A 19,910-nucleotide genomic window follows, 5' to 3' on the forward strand; every position below is an offset into this window, starting at 1 on the left:
GAGCTGCACACCTCAGAGTTGAGCGGCTTTGGAGGCAGTGATGGAGGAATGCAAAGCCCAGGTAGCTGCTGGAGACCCCAGTCACGTCATCCCTTTGTATGGTATTTGTGGCAAAAAGCCCTGGTTTCATGGATGCTGCTTGGCAGGTCCCTCAGAAGACAAGGCAGCCCTGCTGTTGGGGTTGGGGTCCCTTCCCTGCAGCCAGGCGTTGTGCCTCTCTCTCACATCCCCAGGCCTCCTGTGCTGCCTCATACACGTGGCCTGTGGCCATCCCTGTCCCTTTCCCAGAAGTTGCTGTCTTCTCTTCAGAGTTGCCACCTTTCTCCTCAGAGGGGCCGATGGCAGTGAGGGGAGGCCTCTGGCGCCTTCCTTCCCTGGCCCCTGCAGGCTCCTCCTGCGAGAGTGCAGTCTGTAATCCTTGCGTGGCTCTGTACAGAGATTTAAAAAAAAAAAAAATTTTAGTGACTTGGCTGCACATTTATTTTTCCATGCAGCATTCCCCAGACTCACACCTGTGCATGAGAGGGCTGGGTAAGGCTGGCAGAAGCAGTATTTTTGGGGTGTGAGCCCTCTGTGCTGAGGGGCTGTGGTGCTTCTAGGCCAAATGGACCATTTTAGCTCCATTTTTTCTTGTTTGAGGGGGCTGCTGGTTGCCAATCAGCTGCCACAGAATTTGTTTTTCCTTCTGTATCCACGAATTACTTAGGCATGTTTAAGGATGGTGCACCTCAGCATACAGCTCTGGGGATGGTGTCCAGAGCAGCTCAGCCACAGCGAGGCATGCCAGCTTCCTCAAGGGTGAGGGCAAGCACCTCCTTTTACACCATTTTGCATAGTTGGCAAGTGACCTGGTTTTCAGACGTGCTGTCTGACTTCTGCGGAAGGACGCGAGTGCTCAGCGCCACCGAGCGTCCCTGCGGTCGTGCATTATAAACCTGCAGTTTAGAAGGACCAGGGCCAAGGGGAAAATGCGGGACATGGCTCCTGGCCTGTGGCAGGGCACAGATCTGAGCTGGCAGACATGTTGATCCTGGTGGGGTGGTGTTGTGGAGCCTTTCCAATGTCAGGTGACTTTTATTAGTGACCTGCTGGTAAAATAATCAAAAAGCCTAAGTAAGGATCCTTCCCACCCACCCCACCCCCCCACCCTGTAGATCATGCAACATTCATAAATGTTATTTAGGTATGCAGTGAGCAAATTTCAACAAAAATGCTGTCTTGCCTCAGAGTTATAAAACTTCACTACATCTATTATTAACTATCTGTGGCAGGACCTAATTTTTCTTGATATATTGGTTGCCCACAGCTTTTAGAAACTGCTTCTTATAGCACTTCAAGGTGCTAAGACAGAGAAATCCTGGGATTAAATGACATTGCTTTCTAAGTGGTTGATTGATGCTTTGGGGCTGTAAGATGCCCCTCTACAGACATCTTGTGCAGGTGGAAAGGGAGAGGTATAATTTTCATCCTCTTTTGCTCAGCACTTGGGAAGCTGATTCACTTTGCATAAATACCTTTACCAGGGCAGGGTAATGTGAAAGTTTTAATTCAGAATTTAGGTTCCTCCCTTTTCAGTTGATCTGCAGCCATATGTAGCATTATCATTATTAATACCAATGGAAGAACTATTTGAAAACATGTAATTTTTTAGAGAGAAATTGGTCTGTTTAATAAGTAAATCCTGCCAAACTGGATGAGGATTCCAGAATACTAAACAATTGTTTAAACTGTGGAACATTATGCATTCGAGCAGCCTTGTCACAATAAATGTAGATCTGTTGCTCTTTACACTAGTATAAAAAAAAAAAAAAGGAATTTTGGCAACGCAAAATAGTTGTAAGAGAACAAGCTTCACAGCTTACTTGGTTCCAGATAAATTTGGCAGATTTTTTTTCATAGTTGTATTCTTGCATGTACTGGGGGTTTTGCTTCTGCGGGTCTTCACGTCTCCATGTCTTAGATCACAGTCACCTTTAATTTAGGTAGTTACAGTTAAGTTTGTTTAATATGTGTGACTTCATGCTTGTGCTTGCCACTTTTTCCCCAGGTTTACTGACCATAATCTGCCTAGGTCATTAAATTTAGAAATTGCTTTGCAATACCAAAGATAGAAGTAAACCCTTATACTAAAATTAGGCAATTTGTTTTTCCTGACTTAATTTGAGGTAGTATTTTCACAGTAGTCTGTCTAGAACTACTGCTGCTGTGTGCAGGGTACTAGTGTTTTAATAGCAAAAGCAGAGTGTATTGGGGGTTTGAGGCAGTCACAAACTGGCAGTGCTGTTGCTGTATTGAGCATTACTCCCACCGAGTATGCCAGTCCTTCTGCCAGTCCTTCAACCAGCCGAGGTTCAGTTGAAATCCCTGTTGATCTATTGAAGCAACTTGGTCATTTTGGTTGAGTTAAGCTTGAAAATAAGAGTGAGGGGTGGTATTTGTTTTATTTGCATGTTCCTGTACAGTTACCTTCCTGGAAGGTATTGGCTGGGTCAGGCACAGGCTGGAAGGACAGGAAGGTCCTTGTTTCTGGGGGAGCCTGTGCAAGGAGACTTGATTCAAGAGGCAGCAGCATGTTGGAGAGAGGAGAGTCGCAGCACAAAGCTGGGCGCTTCTAGCGCATGCACAGACTGAGATGGCAAAGACAAGGTGGGAACGGGCCACCAGGCCCCAAGAGTGCGTAAAGAGCCACAGGGCCTATGCCCAGTTTGTTACAACTCTGCATCATTGGGATGACCAGAAGCAAGAGCCTACCTGCAAGGAAATGCTAGGTAGGAGAAGTTGCATACAAATCTGACTGCTGTTCTTCTCCCCTAATCCCTTTGAGTTTAAAGTTAAGTTTCTGGGATTTTATTGAAATAAACAGTGGTGCGCTTTTTTCCCTTTTTTTCCCCGTGTAAAAGTATTGTGATCTCTTTTGGGAAACACATGCGGGACATGTCAGCAGCCACACCTCAAAATCAGTGTTGACTTGGGATTTCATTACAATATGTGTCAGGATTGAGCCATGCAAAATAACAGTAACTTTAAAAGTGTAAACAAAGTTAGCAATGTCTAGAATTATGTTTAACTTATTTTGTTGTTTTTTTTTTTTTTTTTTCTTTATTTTATTCTTCCAGCCAAGCAAGTATGTCCAGATGAAAAAATTAGCTGTGGAGACTTAAGCAACAAATGCATACCATCGTCCTGGAGATGTGATGGGCAGAAGGATTGTGAAAGTGGTATTGATGAGGCTGGTTGTACTCCTGGTGAGTTAGAGTAATACTTTAATATGTATGCAACATCTCCCTTTAGGACCATAAAAGTCCTAGAGTGACTGTTATAAATTGCATGTGAAGGGATGACTTTTCCTGCCAACAAACTCATTCGCTCTACCTTTGCAGTGCTTAGTGAATTTTAGAAAAAGAGAGGAAAGAAGGATTTTCCCGTTGGAGCTAGCTGGAGAATATAAAGTGAACTCTATGGAGAATTAAGTATTCTTTTACTACTGTAGCAGAATATAGTTAGTCAGTTTGGAACATGATTACCAGGGTTAATACCCAAATGATGCGATACGGACTTAAATAACAATGTTCAAACCTTTTTCTGTGGTAGCTCAGCAGCTTACCGCTATGTCCTTCCTCCTGCAGAGCGTAGCCCTATAGACTAAGGCTAGCTTCTGCTGGGATATAATAGATAGGCCTGGACATTTCTTTATTAATAGCTTGTTAGTTTCACTGGACAGAGAGAGAATGATACACTATTTACTGTAACTGTTTTAAATTCAGTCCCTAAATGCCCATTGCCTTTTATTAGCCCTTTCTCTGCTGAATGAAAGAGCTCTTTAACAGTGTTTTCCCTCTGTGAAAACTCCTACACTGTGTAATCAAGCCATTTCTCAAACTGTCTTTTTGATAGACTAAACATATTTAGTTCTTTATGCTGCTTGTTGTCAAATATTTTCTTTTGAATGAATGCTTGACTCGTTTTTTTGTGGCTCCCTTTGGTATCCCAGCTGATTTTCCAACTTTCTTTTTATACAGACCACCAGAACTTAGGGAATATCAGTCTTACCAGTCTGTGCAGAAGTAAAATCGCCTTTCTGATACTGTTCTTATATAACATTGTTTGTCGTTCTTACGTTCTTTGTGTGCAAACAATCCCAGGCTATTAAGAAGCTATCTCATGCTCTGTGTAGCTATTCACCCATCCATCAATATTTCTGGTGTCGCATGTGGTATCAGCAATGTTATTTTTACTTCCAGATTGCTGGTGAAAGGGATGAATGATGACATGCAAACACACATAGATGTTTCTTCATTTGAAAACCGAATTTTGGGCTCTAATACCTAGCCATTTCATAATCCACATTGTATCTTTTCATTGAAGATGTGTAATGAAATATGTTTTTTGTGAACATTTTGTCGTTCTGAGTAAAACATGGATAAATTTATTTCTTTGCAGTCAGCTTTATCAAACAAAATCTTACCAAAGATTTTGCTGTCTGAGCAACCTGTTCCAGTGTTTAGCTACTCATTGTAAAAATATTTTTTCTTTGTCCTTTCTTTTTTCTTTGGCACAACTTGTGCCCATTGCCTCCTCACCTTTTGCTGTGCACTTCTGAAAAGAGTTGGCCTCCAGCTTTGCTGTATCACCCCTTTAGATATTGGAAAATTGCAATAAGATCTCCCTCTAACCTTCTCCAGGTTAACCAAAACCATTTCCCTCAGCCCCTCCTTGTATATCATGTACTCCAGCACCATAACCATCTTGCTGGACTTCCACTGGACGCTCTCCAGGTTGCGAATGCCTTTCCTATATGGTCAGAGTGACACAACACTGGACAGTGTTTCAGATACGACCTAACAACTATCAGCTAGAGGAGAATAACCACCTCCCTCAACCTGCTGGCCTCACTCTTGCTAATGAAACCCAGTGTGCAGTTTGTTATGTATGAAGCTCAGTATGAAGGTTTGATGTGACTCACTAATTCAATTAACTACAGATTCAACACAAAGTTTTTCAAAGCATCTTCATTCCATATTGCACATGACTCAGAGGTCATGGGGTAACAGTAAGAGGTTACTGTGCTTGCGAGGAGCCTGTGCGTCATAGTTCCAGTTGGGTTGGCTCGCAAGGAAATAGCGTAGGTTGCCTTACGTTGCCTCCTATTTCACGTGGAATTAAGTGCGTGTGCATGGACAGTTGCTAAGTAATAAATTATTATGATGTGGTAAGTTGGTGATGTGCTTAGGCCCCTGGTTCTGTGTCCTTTAAGCTAATGATATTTTGGCAGTTTTCAAAAGTCTTCTATTTGTTTTCTGTATGAAACCCTTAGTGTTCTCTCTATAGCATATGCTTTTTTTTTCCTTTGAATGGGAGGCTTGAATTAGAGACAAGTTCAGAAAATAATTATAACTGCTATTGAAAAAATTATTCTTTTCCCAATATGAGTTAGTGAAATTAGAAAAATTTTTACACTGGTGGCTGCCTCCGCTAATTTAATGGTGCTGCTGCTTACACCAGTAGGAATTGTCTCATGCAGTCTTTTATTTATAATAAAAATCTACTTGAAATTGCATTGAACTTCTTTTTTTTTCAAGGCTCTAGGTAACCCCCAAAATGAATATAAATATGTTCTGAGTGCCACATAATTTCAGCATAATTACGCTATTAATGGATTTAGAAATAGCTGAGTGTTTCTCTTCTGAATGTTTCAGCATCTCTAGTCTTGCTTATCTTCCCTGTTTTTAGTGCACATGCAGGTTCTTAAAGTGGAAATTTAATGCAAGGACAAATTACCATCTTCTGATTGTTGTTGAGTAACTCATGTGAAATGAATTAGCGACTTTCATCTAGTTCCTTATGACTGAGTGTTGTCCCCACATAGGCTGCCACCTCGGTGGGCGCACATTGGCAATCTCTGCCAAGGGGTCGCTGCTGAGTCTGAATGTGGGATGCGCCGTTCTCTGGCCAGAGGACCAGGCAGAAGGGCACTGACAAGCAGACTTGGAGCTTCCTGGGTGGGTGCAAACAGCAGCAGCTTTCCGTCCTAGGATCTGTCAACTCAGCACCTTTCAGAGGCATTAAACTCACTTTGAGAAGGAAACAGGAGGTACTGCTGAATGGCTGTTGTGGGAGCATTTTCAGTGAGGTTGCTTGTCAAATTAAGGTGTTTTTCTCATGGATGAGAACAAATGTGCTAGTCATTTAAACTCTGAGAGCTTGTGGAGGATTGATAGCTATCCTCTCTTTTATCCAAATCTGATAAACCTCACTAAGCCTATCCACGGATACTCTGTTAACATTCCTATTTCTTCCCTGTTTAGAATCCTCCTTTATCCATTTTCTCTTATCTCAGCAGCACACAGTATCCTGATAAAAAAAAAAAAAAAAAAGTCTGTTCTTCGGTTCAGACCTTTCTTTTTTGTTTGTTTGTTTTTTTTAAACCTCTGCACCCATGTTTTTGTTCTCATTTTAAAAGAAGATTCATCACTGACTGTCACCTGCAGCCCCTTGGAGCAGAGTACCCTGTCATAGCTAAGGCTGCACCTATCACAGAGCTGACCAACTTGTCTATAAATAACACATCTTTCTGGATAAATGTTTGGAAGGGAGTTTATTTGTGCTCAGGATAATTTCTATGGTGAGAGCCTGAAGATATTGTGAGTGAGGGCATCCAGAAGAAAAACTCTAAGCTCTTTCTAAATCTATGTTAATAAAGCTATTACTTCAAGCTAATGTGACACTTTAAACGTTTTAGCTATGGATACTCCTATTTCTTGATAGGAATAACTGGCTCTTAGTATTGAAATTCTTCTAAAGAACTTAATATGGAGTTTATGAACATTACTTGATCCTCCATTTCTGCATATGTAATTGGTATCACTAACAATATTGCCTTGGTATCCAAATACAGGAGCAGGGCTTGGTTGTGCTGAGGCTGTCCAAGCACCTGTCCCTATGTCAAAATGTTCACAGTCCAAGTTAAGGGAGGATCTACTTCAGGAGAGTGCAGGAGAGGAAAACAATGATTATGGTAGGAGAATCATCCAAAACTGTAAGAACAGTGGAAGTGTATTATGGTTCTTCCTCCTATGTCTGCTTCTGGCCTCCCAACAACTTGCTTTTCAGATACTCTTCTGGGTTTGATAATTCTTGCTGGATTTTCTCAGAATTATGTAATTGCTGTTTGAATCAATGTGAAATTTATCCAGCATAGTCAGTGTAGGCACTGGCATGACCAGCTGGAGGGAGAAAGCTGCTGTTCAAAAATTCAGGGACAAAAGTACAGAATATGAATAAGAGAATCTTCTGTTTGTGTTGGGTTCTCCTTTGTGCTTTTTATCAGCCACATCCTTGGTGCATCATCTTGCACGAATGGAAACAAACTGGTGCTTTACATTCCTGTCCTTTGCTTTTTGTCACTGTTGAAGACTTGCTGTTTCAATCAGCACCCTGTGTGATCTGAAAAAGGTTTGTCACAGCAGTGCTCAGAATGTCTTTCCTTCAGGGAAGGAGAGAATTTGCAGTCTTGTATGCTGTCTTCGTGTAACCTTCTTTAGACAAAGGGTTCAGCTGCAGTTAGCAAGCTCTGGACTTACCTAAGTGCAGGTATGCTGAAAAAAAATGCATATCAAACAATGGATAAGTCAAATATTTCCTTTGAGTTCCTCATCTCTCCCTGTACAATCTAGCCCTATAAAAAGCTAGCCTTAGTAGTAAGCAAAGCAGACTGTATTCATCTGAAATAAGGGTACTGTTTGCCATGTCTGGAGTGAGAAACAACAATTTGATAGGTGAAATCCATTAAAATCAGAACTTCCACAGAGATGTGTAAAACAGCCTTTGCTGGCCTGTTAGGCCTGGTCTGGTACCAGTATTAGGAAAGCAGTTTTTCTCATAAGCAGTCCAGGCACTGACCCCATCATACCGCATGGAAGCCATTATCAGTGGATGGTAAGGCAGTTTGTTGTTGTTGTTCACCCATAAACAAGGAGGAAAAATGGTGCTATTTTAACTCTGTGGAATAACTTCCCGAGGAAGCAATGGAAGCTGTGAATTATTTAACCTGCAGTGGATAAAGCACCAGCGATTAGGGATCCAGATTTGTGTCTGCACAGGCTGTAATTGCACCAGGGATTAATTGCGGGTATTAATCCATGCATGTAGGTAGCTAAGTGCCTGTCTGCCTAAATAATTTACTTCCAGCAGGTAGGCGTTAAGTCCACTGCTAACTTCCAGTGCACAAACAATTTTTGAAAATGCAAACACTGCCTTTATAAAATAAAAGAGCATATCAAAAGAAAATAAACTTATTGTTCGGGTCTTTGGAGCACTTATTTTTCAGTTCTTTGGAGCAGAAGTAATTTGTGTCTTTACAATACTAAGTGTGTTGTAGTCATAGGTCAGGTTTAGTCCTCTAAAATAGACATCGACAGTTAATAATGTAAGAGCAGTCTTGAATTTGCTGGCTTGGAGGTGCTGGCTTCCTCTCTCTTGTCTCCCTGCTTGAGGTTTTCTGCTCCCAGTGTACCTAACCTTTGTCACAATTGATTGGACAAGCTTAGGAATGCATTTACTGAGACTAAAAAGAGAAATTAAATATTATGGGAGACTGTAATTGAAGCATCACAACTCAGGGTCAGTCTGGACTTTACTAACTACTGCAGAACTTGTTAAATCTCTGCTAAGGGAGACACTAACCAGTGTTTTGTCAGCCTCTCAGGAATGCACAGAGCATTTCACCATGGCTTTAGAACAGAAGAGCTACCATCCTGTAACAGCTGAAATGGGCATGGCACCCATTTAATGCACACATCACTTGTTCCTCCTGACAGGACTCTGGGATGGTCAACAGAGAAAGCAAGGCTCTGGCCTCATCTCTTCTGATTGTGTTACTGGTTCTCACCTGGACCACTTCTTGCACCCAGTATGGAAATTATGTCTTGCAGATGAGGAGTTGGAAGTGTACAATTTTCCCCTTTCCCAATAGTCAGATACAGTGAAATGAGGTATTCATTGATATAGTGATAGCATAATAAGATATTTTCCCATACCATGATTTATTCTGCTTAACTATAGTACAGAGACAGCGATACTTGGAAATTTTGCAGGTAACAGACATACTTATACTGATTTCATAAAGTTGTCCAAGAGTGAGAGCCAGTAATTCCTGCAGGAGTCTTATGACGGTGACAGCCTTATTACTGAGAACATCTTCTTTTGGACCCTGGTCTTCCAGCTTTTCATTGCTGACCATATATCTCAGAACTAGTTCTAGGTTTTCAGCCCTATGATACAATATGCTGGATTGAAAGTGAACAAACTGGGTAAAGTTTTCTAAATTAATAAGGGAAACAACAGTAAGCACAGTCTTGCTCAGCTGTAAGCCACAGGTCCCTGCTGTGGTAGCTCACAGCCTTCACATTTCCATGCTATATATATCACTTACAAGATCCTCTGGGCAGGAGCTTTTCACTTACTCTTTCCTGGCAAAGCTCCAGGCACATGTGTGATTCTCCATGAAAAGCAGCAGTGCCTACCAGTGAGGGATCCTTTTCTTGGAAGGTCCAAGTGCAGAAAGCTTTCAGGGTCAACTCTTTCCAATGCCCTGCTCAGTAACCCTCCCAACACCTGAGAACCATTGGCAGAAGGCAGAATTTAAAGCAGACTAAAGCTGGTCTGATCCTTCAGCAGATCCACCTGGTGATGAGCCAGCTGAAGTGGGGAAATTACAAAGCTGATTTAAAGCCACCTTCCTCCACACTGCACCTGCGCTCACATGAAGTGACCTTTCTGTTGACAGTTAAATTGTTTTATCATCTTTTATCATTGTCCTGTAGCAATAAGGAGCATCATGTTGTCTCAGCATCATTTTCTTCTTCACGCAGTAAAAGGTACCTCTGTTTTGCATCTGAGTCACACTTCCAGTGCTACCTGTGGGGATTTGACCATACTAATTCTGTTCATTCCAAATCTCCACAAATCCTACTGAGAGCTTTTTACTTGGTGATAATGTAGCACTAATTTTATCTTCCTGTGCAGCCTGATTAATAGGTGCTTTCGTCAAAGTTACGAATTCTGTTCCTTACCTTCATTAACAGGCTAGGTGCACAGTGATGTACTGTTCCTCAGTCAGCTCAGAGGGAAATCAAACCCAAAGGATCAGATTTTGCCATATATTCTCCTTGAGAAGCCCACCAATTTTAATGGGGTTAAAGCCCATAGTATTGCATTCGTGCCTGCCCGTGGAGGAAATATTTATCTGTTATCACTATTCATTATTATTTCAGCATGTAATGAAAAGAGACATGGCTAGCCTGAAATTCCTGTAATTTTATAGAAGATAGCTGTAACTTGAGTACACTTGCCATGGTGGAGGAATCTACAATCATTTCCAAGAATGGAAAGAAAATTACTATAGATTTAACAAATGAAAGTCCTTCATAAATAAGATAAGGTAGCACAGCAATGATATCCTCTGGGCTTTACATGATGTTTAATTACTGGACAGCTGGAGGGATTAATGCTTGTGCATTATGCCCTGGCTCTCAGAAATTAAACATGTACAGCTGCCACTTTATCACTGCTTAAAGTATTAGAGCTCCTTCGAAAGCAGTAGTAATTGCAGAAAAATCCCCATTGTTATTTAGGAAAAATCTCAGCCTGTAATCATATTTGTCCTGAGTTCCTTCAGAACAAAACAGCAAGAAAAATGAGATTGGTAGTTATCTTTAATTGCACTCTTCCAGGAAAAATTAAGGTAGTTGTATTTTTAATATATTGGATGCTTGTTGTAATTAAATGTAAAATACTGCATGAACTCAGGTTAGAGGTAGGACAGTCATTGCGTGAGTCAAGAATTAAACCCTAAAGCTGTGGCCTAAGCTGTGCCAGGGCTCTACCTGCAGAAGGTTAGGGCAAAATGGCTTTGTTTTCCCTACTGCTGTCTCTTGAGCTTAGGTTTAAAAAAAGAACAGACATGTGTAATGTTCTGGAAATGGAGTTTCCCAGTACTGAGTGGTGACTTGCTCATGATAGCAGGCTTTGGTTGTGGCCTCTGCACACTTGGTCTGTGCTGATCCCTCGGTTACAGATAAATTGTCCGTATCAGTATGTTCCATGAATAATTTATTCTTTAAAGCATAATAGATGAAAACACAGCATGAAAACAAGACAATTTAGAATTTGGTACTTTTACAATGTTTCCCTGAAGGTACACTAGGAAAAAAGAGTAGATGCTAAGAACACACTGCAGGCACATGCTCACGTGCACACAGACACACCAATCCTACACACCCCAAATGATAATTTTTCACAGAGTTGTGGAAGTGTGGTAGGAAAGAACTGGTTTTATACAAAGATTTGTGGATAATTAAAATGAAAGGCTAATGCTGCTGGACTGCATGTTACCTGTGCGCACACACAAAAGCTTTGTCCTGCTGCTCTTTCGGTACTTTAGCTGGAGAAGTTGTCTCTGATTCTTCTTTCCAGTCTCACATGTCATACTGTCAGAGGAGCAAAAATTCGCCTGTAGTTATGTTTATCTTCTGGGCAGTCTGTCTTTCAACGGTTAGAGCTCTTGGAGTTGAAATAGCCAAGAAATAGTATCTCTTATTGCTAAATATGATTGTATTTCATGTCCCTGAAGTGCTTTCTTCATAAGAATGGAGCTATAATTCTGAGCTTGTTTATTCAAAAAGCAAGAATCTGTTTAGTTTTATTAAGGGAAATCTTCTTTAGCTGTCAGTGCCAATGATCATGTTACGATGGCAGATATGTGGGTAGGAGTTCCATCCTTCGGTGGCCACGGGTACATAGGCGTTATGCTAATTAACGAGTTCTTAACAGTTATGCTTCCTGAGCATATGATCTGAAGACTGAATCAAAATCAGTTAGCTTGAACTCAGTACAGTCCTACGCAGGAGATGGCCATGTAATGTTTGATGCAAAACCAAAAAAAAAGCTGTTTTATGAGTCATGTTAATGGATAAAACAACATCTGAAAGTTTTCTTAGTGGCTGAAATACACTATTTTCATACAGAGGAAGATATAATGGTTGGATTAACTTTGCTTATATTTTGCAAAGAAATTTGTTTATTTGATAAAATATGACTGGGAAGGCTTAGCTCACAATAAAATACACTTCAGTACACTTCTTTTTTCCAAGAAGTTTAAAATAATTACTCGTGTTATACGATTGATTCTTCTTCTCAGCTCAAATCCAGGAAAGCACTGCCTCCTATTTCAAAGCCGTAGAAACTGAAGGGCAAATCCTAATGCCATAGAAATCTCACTACTATTAAAGTGAATGTAGCTAGCACATGAGCCTTACACTTTTAATTGCAGTGAGCGTCACTCAGCGCTTGAATTTTCCATTTGAGTAGAAAATCTAAGACATTTTTTTCTAAAAAAGATTACCGTTCTTTTGTGGAATTGTGGATACATGATGTGGGTATGTTGTTTACATCAACTAATAGCTGTGCCCCTTAATACCACATAACTGAAAATAATTAGGGGCTGGTTGTTTCCTGAAAAGTCTGTCAATCTCTCCCCCTCCCAAAACCACCACAGTGGTCTTGTTTTCATAGACTTGGTCAATACAGTATGTGCTTGTATTCATAACCTTGAATCTGGCTACACTGAATTCTGCCAATTGTCTCATTGTATCCTTGATGCTTCTTTTTTAAGGTACTCTTCCCTTCACATCAGTTGCCTTGCAAACTGTTTTATTTCAAAAGTATCTTTTTAATTATTATTGAGCCTTTGTTCAAACTCACTTTGGATCGCTGTTCCTAGAGAAATGTGAGAGACAGTTGAGTAAACTTGGGGGGTGAGATGTGACAACTCCCAGCGTTTCCGTGTTTTGTTTGTGCTCCGGAAGAGTTAATAGTGCCATGTTCTAAATGCAATATTTAAGTCTAATAGTGAACCAAACTGCAATAAGAAGAAATATCTTCTCTTACAGAGAATTCCCATCAAGCAAAGTAAATTAGCGGAAGTGGAGATTTTATGGCGCAGTGACCTCATTGCTTGCAATGTGAGCACTGCTTTGTCCTTCATTACTTAGCGGAGTTAAAACTCATGAACCCTCCATTGCTGTAGCTACCAGATTATCAGGCTGAATTCAGGTTTTTCTGTTTGCCTTACCTGTTTGGCCCATTGGTTCAGAAATGTATCCTGAGGGTGGCCAGTGTGGCTTTCCTTTGCTCTGTTTTCCCCAGTTAGGCCTCTGTGGCAATTCCATCAATGAAGAATTCTACCTAAGAATTCAGATTTTTTTCTTTATCTTCAACTGCTTTCAAGGTGTGCACAGTTTTCATGACGTGAGAGTAGCTGCATAGGCTTTAGCAGTGCATGTAGGTTTGTGGTGTCAATTGCTGCTCCCTTGTTCCTTGTCTGCATTCAATAAAGATAAGTATTGTAGGTCATTACAAATCTCCGGTATTCCCTTCTTAGTTATGGCAGTGTAAAAGACTTGATTGATTCTGGTGGAACGGGTTCAGTTTTCCAACTGGTTAAACTGGTGCCATCCCTGTGCTTGGGAAGTGGCAGGCCAGCAACATAGCTGTGGACCAACAGACATGGGTTTGAATTCTTTGCCTTTCCTAGTCAGAAAGAAAAAAGAGCTTGCATGTTTTCTGAGAATAAAACAAATTGTGCCGTCATTTGCCACTGTGACTGAAGTGTTGCTTTTAAGATTCTGATGAAGTCTCTCTCCTGAGCTGGACATAAGAAACCAGAAAGCCATGGAGAAAACAGACAGGTGTAGTAAGGCAGTCTGTGTCCCTGTATTAGCAGATGAGCACAGAGTGGAAGTCTGCCCAATGGCTGGACATTGAGATCTATGGTGTAGGCTTTTCCTGGCAAAGTGTCTGTGATTTAAACTCTGCAATGGCTAAATTAACTCCTGCTCATGCAGAAAGTTCTGTGCAGGCAATCCTCATAACCACAGGGATTCCTGCTGAATCCAGGAGGTCTACATATGCAGTAATGTGGTTTTTATGTGTACTGTCACAGGATCAAGGCCCTGTTCTGGTTGCTGGAAAAACGTTTATATATTCCTCAGAAATACAGAATTTTGTGTGATAATATTAGAGCAGCTGTTAGTTTCATGGTTATTATCAGATGTTTCTGAGGGATTTGCCAAATTGGTGTAATCTGTAAAATTGCTGTTTTAATAAGCGAGTCATATCTGATGGAATAGGAGTGAGCTTGCCCCGTACAGGTGCCAATTTTCAAAGTCAGAAAAGAAACCCACTAAGCACATCCCAGCAGATTTTTTTTCCATTTAAATTTTGGCTAGTACCAAACATCTCCAATCTGATTCAGCTGATTATATTCCAATCAGAATATAAAAGAGTAACAATAATGTCTTTATTAAAGCAGCACAGTATCAACCTTAGGCATTCTGACCATCTTTTTTTTTTTTTCTCCCAAGCTGCTTTATTTTATCACTAAACTCTCTACACTGGACTCGCTTGTTCTTATTTTGAGGTCATTTTCAGTCATTTAACCAGAAGAACCTGTAATAAACTTCTCAACACTTTTCCTGGTATGAAGTAAAATTGAGGAGACTGCAAGTATGAGTTAGCAGCATTATTGCACATAAGTAAGATTAAAGAAAGGGAAGAAATTCAGAGTGTGCATACCTTTTGTACATAAGCTGCTTCTCTCCGTAAATTGTGGGGTCATAATTAATTCTATTTTCAGAAAATTAAACCACTTTGAATGAATATATGATTCTCAGGAAATATGTTCTAAATCGGTAGATACATTTTTGAACCAACTATTATTTATCAGCAGGAGCTTTGGCATCTGGTTGCTCCATTATAATTAACTAATACTATGCAAATACTGCTGCAGAGAATAGAAAAAGAACTCATTTGTGTTTGAGGGGAGCAGTGTGGCAAAGGCAGTGAGTGCATGCAAATATTATTTTGCAAGAGTGTGTGAGGTGGCTCCTTAGCTACATTAGTGATTTGAACAATATCAGGAATTACTATTCCTTCTGCAGTCTTCATCTATATGGGCTTTTCGGTATCAATCACCATAGCAACAACCACTGTTAGTAGTGAGACTGCAATTCAGCTGCATTATTCCCTCTATGGGAGGCCTGTCATTTTTTCAGAGCAATGCGCTTCAAGGTCATCTTCATTTACCTCCATCTCTTTTGCTGTCCTTCCTGGAGGGCAGCTTTCCGTGGGAAATTTGTCCTTCTAGGCATGAATCTGTGCTTTAAAGACTGGCATTTGACTGAAGATCTGTATGAAATATTCAGATATTTGGTAAGCACACCAATTGTCTGCAGACAAAACAAATAATTTAGATACAATTAAGCTTGAAAATAAATACTAATGAAATAAAACTAATATGATGACAGCATCGGTAGCTGGCCTGGGAGTTCCAGCTTAATTTAGCCTGTCTGGACTCTGTGGCCTCCTTATCCGTGGTCCAGCTCAGAGGTGAATTTATGTGGGCTGCGTGTGGTAGCTGGGTTTGCACTCTGCGCAGAATACCTGGGCAGGTGGAGCTCAGGCATTCCCCTCCTGCAGCCATGTGGAGCTCAGATCCTAAACCTTACAGCTTAGGAGAGTTTCTGAAGTCCACCAGCCTCTCCTGCCAGTGTTGAAGCAGTGATGAATCAACAGCAGATCTCTCCCTCCCCAGTGCAAATGTTAGTGTGCACAAATCATCCTTTGCCTTCTTTAGAAGATCTATTATCAGATTTAAGCAAACAAGAAATTTTGAGCCACACTTTTTTCAAGCTGCTTTGGGGAGGGTGTCAGAAAAATGCAGTATAATAATTCATCTTATTTTCTTGTCTTCAGCATCTGTAATTGCTGTTATCCACTTCACCACAAATTTTACCAAATAATCATCTTTCTTTAAGCCATTCATGTAATTTCAAGTGGAACTGACTTTTTTGGAGGAGAGAGATGAATTAATTATCTGACTTTCACTGAAAAGCTAGAAAATCTTTAATTAAAGATTAGCAGAGGCAGCAGTTACAGTCCATTGTACGTAGTTCCAAGCTCCTATTAATGATAGATATCCTGTTTATTTCTTATTTTGAGTTTCATCCAGATTTGAGGATTCATGCTTGGTAGAGATGTCCATTGTAGAAATGTTGTTACGTACAAATATATATTTTTTGAAATTACAGTTCTCAAAGAGTGCCCTGTGTCTTTAGAGCATTCTCCTTTTCTCTATAAGCACTTAAAAAACATGTGGTAGAATTATCTTAATTTTTTGGTACAGCACCTGAGCTAAGATTGTTCATGCCGCACCAGACCACTCACTAAAGCCTCTGATTAAATCCTGGCTCCAGGCAAAAGAGAACCAGACAGTACTAAAACACTAACTCTACAACTACAGTCTCTTCTCTTTTGTTTTCAAACTTCCTCTATCCAAAGACTGCTTCTGCTCCACTCTTCTCAAGAGATGTGACAAGACTGCAGCTGAAGGCTGTGAGGCGAAACCTGTGATAGTTGTGCTCTCTCTGTTGGTATATAGTACAAGGCAGAAATTAATGCAGAACACCTCTGGTATATATTGTCTATAGGCCAAAGCACACGTACGCTATCATTTAGATGTGATATTTTACTTCCTAAAACTGTGAAGAACCTTAACGTATTACAGTACTGTACAAAACTGTTTTTGTAATTATGCTTGTTTACTGCTTTGAAGCCTGTTGGTTAAACACTTCTTCTTTACAAACATTTCCAAGATTTGTACTGGGATGACTCCATATTTGAAGTAGATTTTGCATCTTAGAGTACGACATTTATTAATTTCTTTGGCACTAAGGAAAGCAAGTTAATATTTGTTTTCTTCGCTTTGCATGAATAAGCTTATAATAGGACAGGTGGCAAAATCAGAGAATGCAAGCAAATTGCTCAAGTCAAGGAAAAAATACTCCAGTGATCATTTAATTACTATCTGCACATTTTCTATTTAAATGCTCTGGAGGCAGTGAAATGCTGTAGTGATGGGACTACCTAGGTACCCTGACAGATTTATGAAAGGAGGTGTGAAGTAAACTGTCCCTAGGACTTTACTTCCCCATCCTCATCTCCCCAGGTGCTATTAAGATAATTTGTAGTGCTGCTTTTTATTGGGTTCTTCAAACTAGCACCAAACCATGCAGCAGGGACCCCAAAGAGCATGAGCATGCTGGCTCTTGCCTAGGTACAGAGGGATTATAAGCAGCTTTTCTCCTCTGTTGCCTGTTTGTGCCAGAGCAAGTCCCCGAGTGGCTGGAAGCTGCAGACTTTGCTTTATCCTGGCATGCCCTGCGGATTTTAGCTGTCAGAGAGGATAACGGAAGGGTGAGAGGAATTGGGACGTTGTCTGCCTTCCCATGGCCAGCAGGAGAGCCAGCTGCACAGGGAGACGGAGGTCTCTGCTGGAGGCATGTGTGACACAGAAGGAACTGTCCTATTTGAGCTAGCCTGAAGATGGTCATTAGATCTGTAAATGAAGAAAAGGGCATTTTTATTTCTTGAGTTCACCAGGAGGTGCCTAGAGCAGCCTTCTGTAGTAAGGGACCATGTGCTCCCATTTGGCACTGCCACTGGCTGCTAGTGCATGCACTGCAGTGGCCCCTGCGGCAGCTCTGGTGGCTGTCCAGCGGCCTCCTTGTCGTGGTGCAGGGGTAGCAGCCCATCAGTCTTACTGGTTGTCCCAGCAGCGTATGGCTACTGTAATTGCAGACAGGAAGAGCTGAGCACAAAGAGCTGCTCTTCTGCCTCCTAGGCCTTGTCCCAGTGCAGGTGATGCCCTGTCAGTGCTGGTGCCGCTGCCCCTGGCTTTAGCTGCATGAGTTAGTTGCAGAGATTGATCCCCACTGAAGGACTGCGGTGGTGGGAAGGGGGAGTTAGCACCAGCCACGCTGCTGTGCTTGTTCAGTGGAGGGAGAACTTGTAGTCTCTAGTGCTGTCTTCACACTAAATTTAATTTTTAAAAAGAAATAAAATAATCATGACCATGCAATTTTTCCGGCTAGTAATTCACAAGCTTCACTGAGAAAGTCCTCATGAGATGTTACAAAAGCTGAACTGCTTCTATTTTCTGGCTGCGATTATCAGTAATTTTATATCTGTAATGGGATTTGTAGGTGCAGAGGAGGAGCTTTTGTGCAAACTTCCATTGTCTGTATCCCACACATATGTTTATCAGTCTCTAATTTGCCAATGCAGCAGATTTCTGAAGGGAAATGCATACAGCCAGAAGGAGGGGTGGAGGTGGGACCAGGAAAACAATGAGGGAAAAAAGATGGGCTCATTACAGTTGGGAGAAAGGAAATTAATGCACATTTGGAGTGTGCAAATCATTACAGCCTTGCCCAAAAATTAGGGATCAAAGGACTATGAAAAATTTTGCTCACTGATCTGTTTCTGAGATTCATCAAAATAATGCTAGAAAAGCAATTTTTTCTTCTCAGCATTGATCTGTTGCAGAAACTGTACATAGCCCTAGAAATATTCCTGTTTCTCACTTCCTTTTTCAAATAGATTGGTAAGATTATAACTGTTACCTTAAATTTCCACTTGGCAGTTCCATATTATGTATCATCTGAAGAGAGTGTTAAGTTATACAGCAGCATACTGATTGGTAGGGTTAATAGATTATTTTATTTCTAGTTACGGGATAAGGATAGAAAAGTATGCTCAATGAAGAAAAAGAGCAGAATGTGGGTGAAAAATGGAGCATTTTAATGGTCTCAATTCTGCCATGCAAAAGAGGGGTTTTTTTTTAGATGCTTCTCCACCAGACTGTGCACATATGTCAGGTCCTAATTCATCTCCTAATATTACTTGTCTGATCTCAGTTCCCTCTGTTTGGAGAGGAGAAATATTAGCCCCTCCAAGGGACAGTTCTTATCCCAAGGTAGGTGGCAGGATTTGCCTGTTGAGGGCATCTGTCTATATCAAAAATATTTTACCGAGTACAGAAGGGAGCCTGAACAACCCGCCTGGACCAGATGATACTTTGGTGTCTAACACTAGGTGCTCCTTTGGTGACCACACTCTATTGCATTTAATTATTGATGTCAAGTTGGGCACACAGCAGTGTGCAGCTGAGATTCTCTTTAACATTTATCCCTGTTGGAGGGAGCTTGTGTTGTAGCCAGTGCATGGTAGTATTGCACCAAGGAAGACAAACCTCTTTTTCTTCTAATTAGGCAGATTGCTACTCTGGTAGACACAGTAACATCTGGAAAACCTGGGACTAAATGGGACAGAGCACAGGGCAGGAGGGGAGAAGTATATGTATTGTCACGCTCTCATGTAAATCTAGAGCCTGCTTATGTTAACAGTCAGAGCCCAGCAAGTTTGCAAGCTAGAATGTAAATAAGTATCCCTGTACAAGTGAACATGTTCTTAATTGCTAGGTAAATAGAGTTTCATTCCCAGGTATAAAACAAACATAATATTTCAGTAGAATACCACCGGGTTCCTGTCGCTGGCTGAAAGCTGGAATATGACAACTCTTTTACAGAGATTCTGCTGCCTTCCAGATGCACTTGCCATTGCAGCGATCGGTAGCATCTGAACTGTGTGGTTTATCACAGGGGCTCTGCAGATACGACAGTAAATAGTTCTGCTTCTGAAGACAAAAAGACTCCCAAGTGCAATGTAAAAAAAAAAAGTTTATTGTAATTTATTTGTATATATTTATTGTACTTGTAGTTTATCAAAGCCATAACTTTCCTGTAGATGACTGAAACTGCAGAAGCAGAATTCTTTTTTAAGTAACTACCTAAAAGCACTTATGGAGAATTTCTTCCAGGGTTTTGGTTCCCCCGCACCTTGATGAAACAAAGTGACTGTGAACTGCACATTGCTGGAGTACCTGAAAGTTTAACTGGAGCAGGCTTCTCTGGTTCAGCTGTCCATTAGGCTTGCAGAGGAGAGTACTCCACTCA

General features: G+C 40.9%; 1 protein-coding gene across 1 annotated transcript in view; it reads left to right on the top strand.

Annotated features, from left to right (window-relative positions):
* Window positions 1-19,910, top strand: part of LRP8 (LDL receptor related protein 8) — a gene marked incomplete at both ends in the record, with an annotated part of 193,883 nt that overhangs the window by 146,987 nt on the left and 26,986 nt on the right. The window contains one exon of the mRNA XM_082311520.1: window positions 3,117-3,245. Coding sequence (XP_082167646.1) covers window positions 3,117-3,245 — 129 coding nt within the window. The remainder of the gene's footprint in view (window positions 1-3,116; window positions 3,246-19,910) is intronic.

The sequence above is a fragment of the Platalea leucorodia genome (assembly GCF_965183815.1).
Source record: "Platalea leucorodia genome assembly, chromosome: 5".
NCBI lineage: Eukaryota > Metazoa > Chordata > Aves > Pelecaniformes > Threskiornithidae > Platalea > Platalea leucorodia.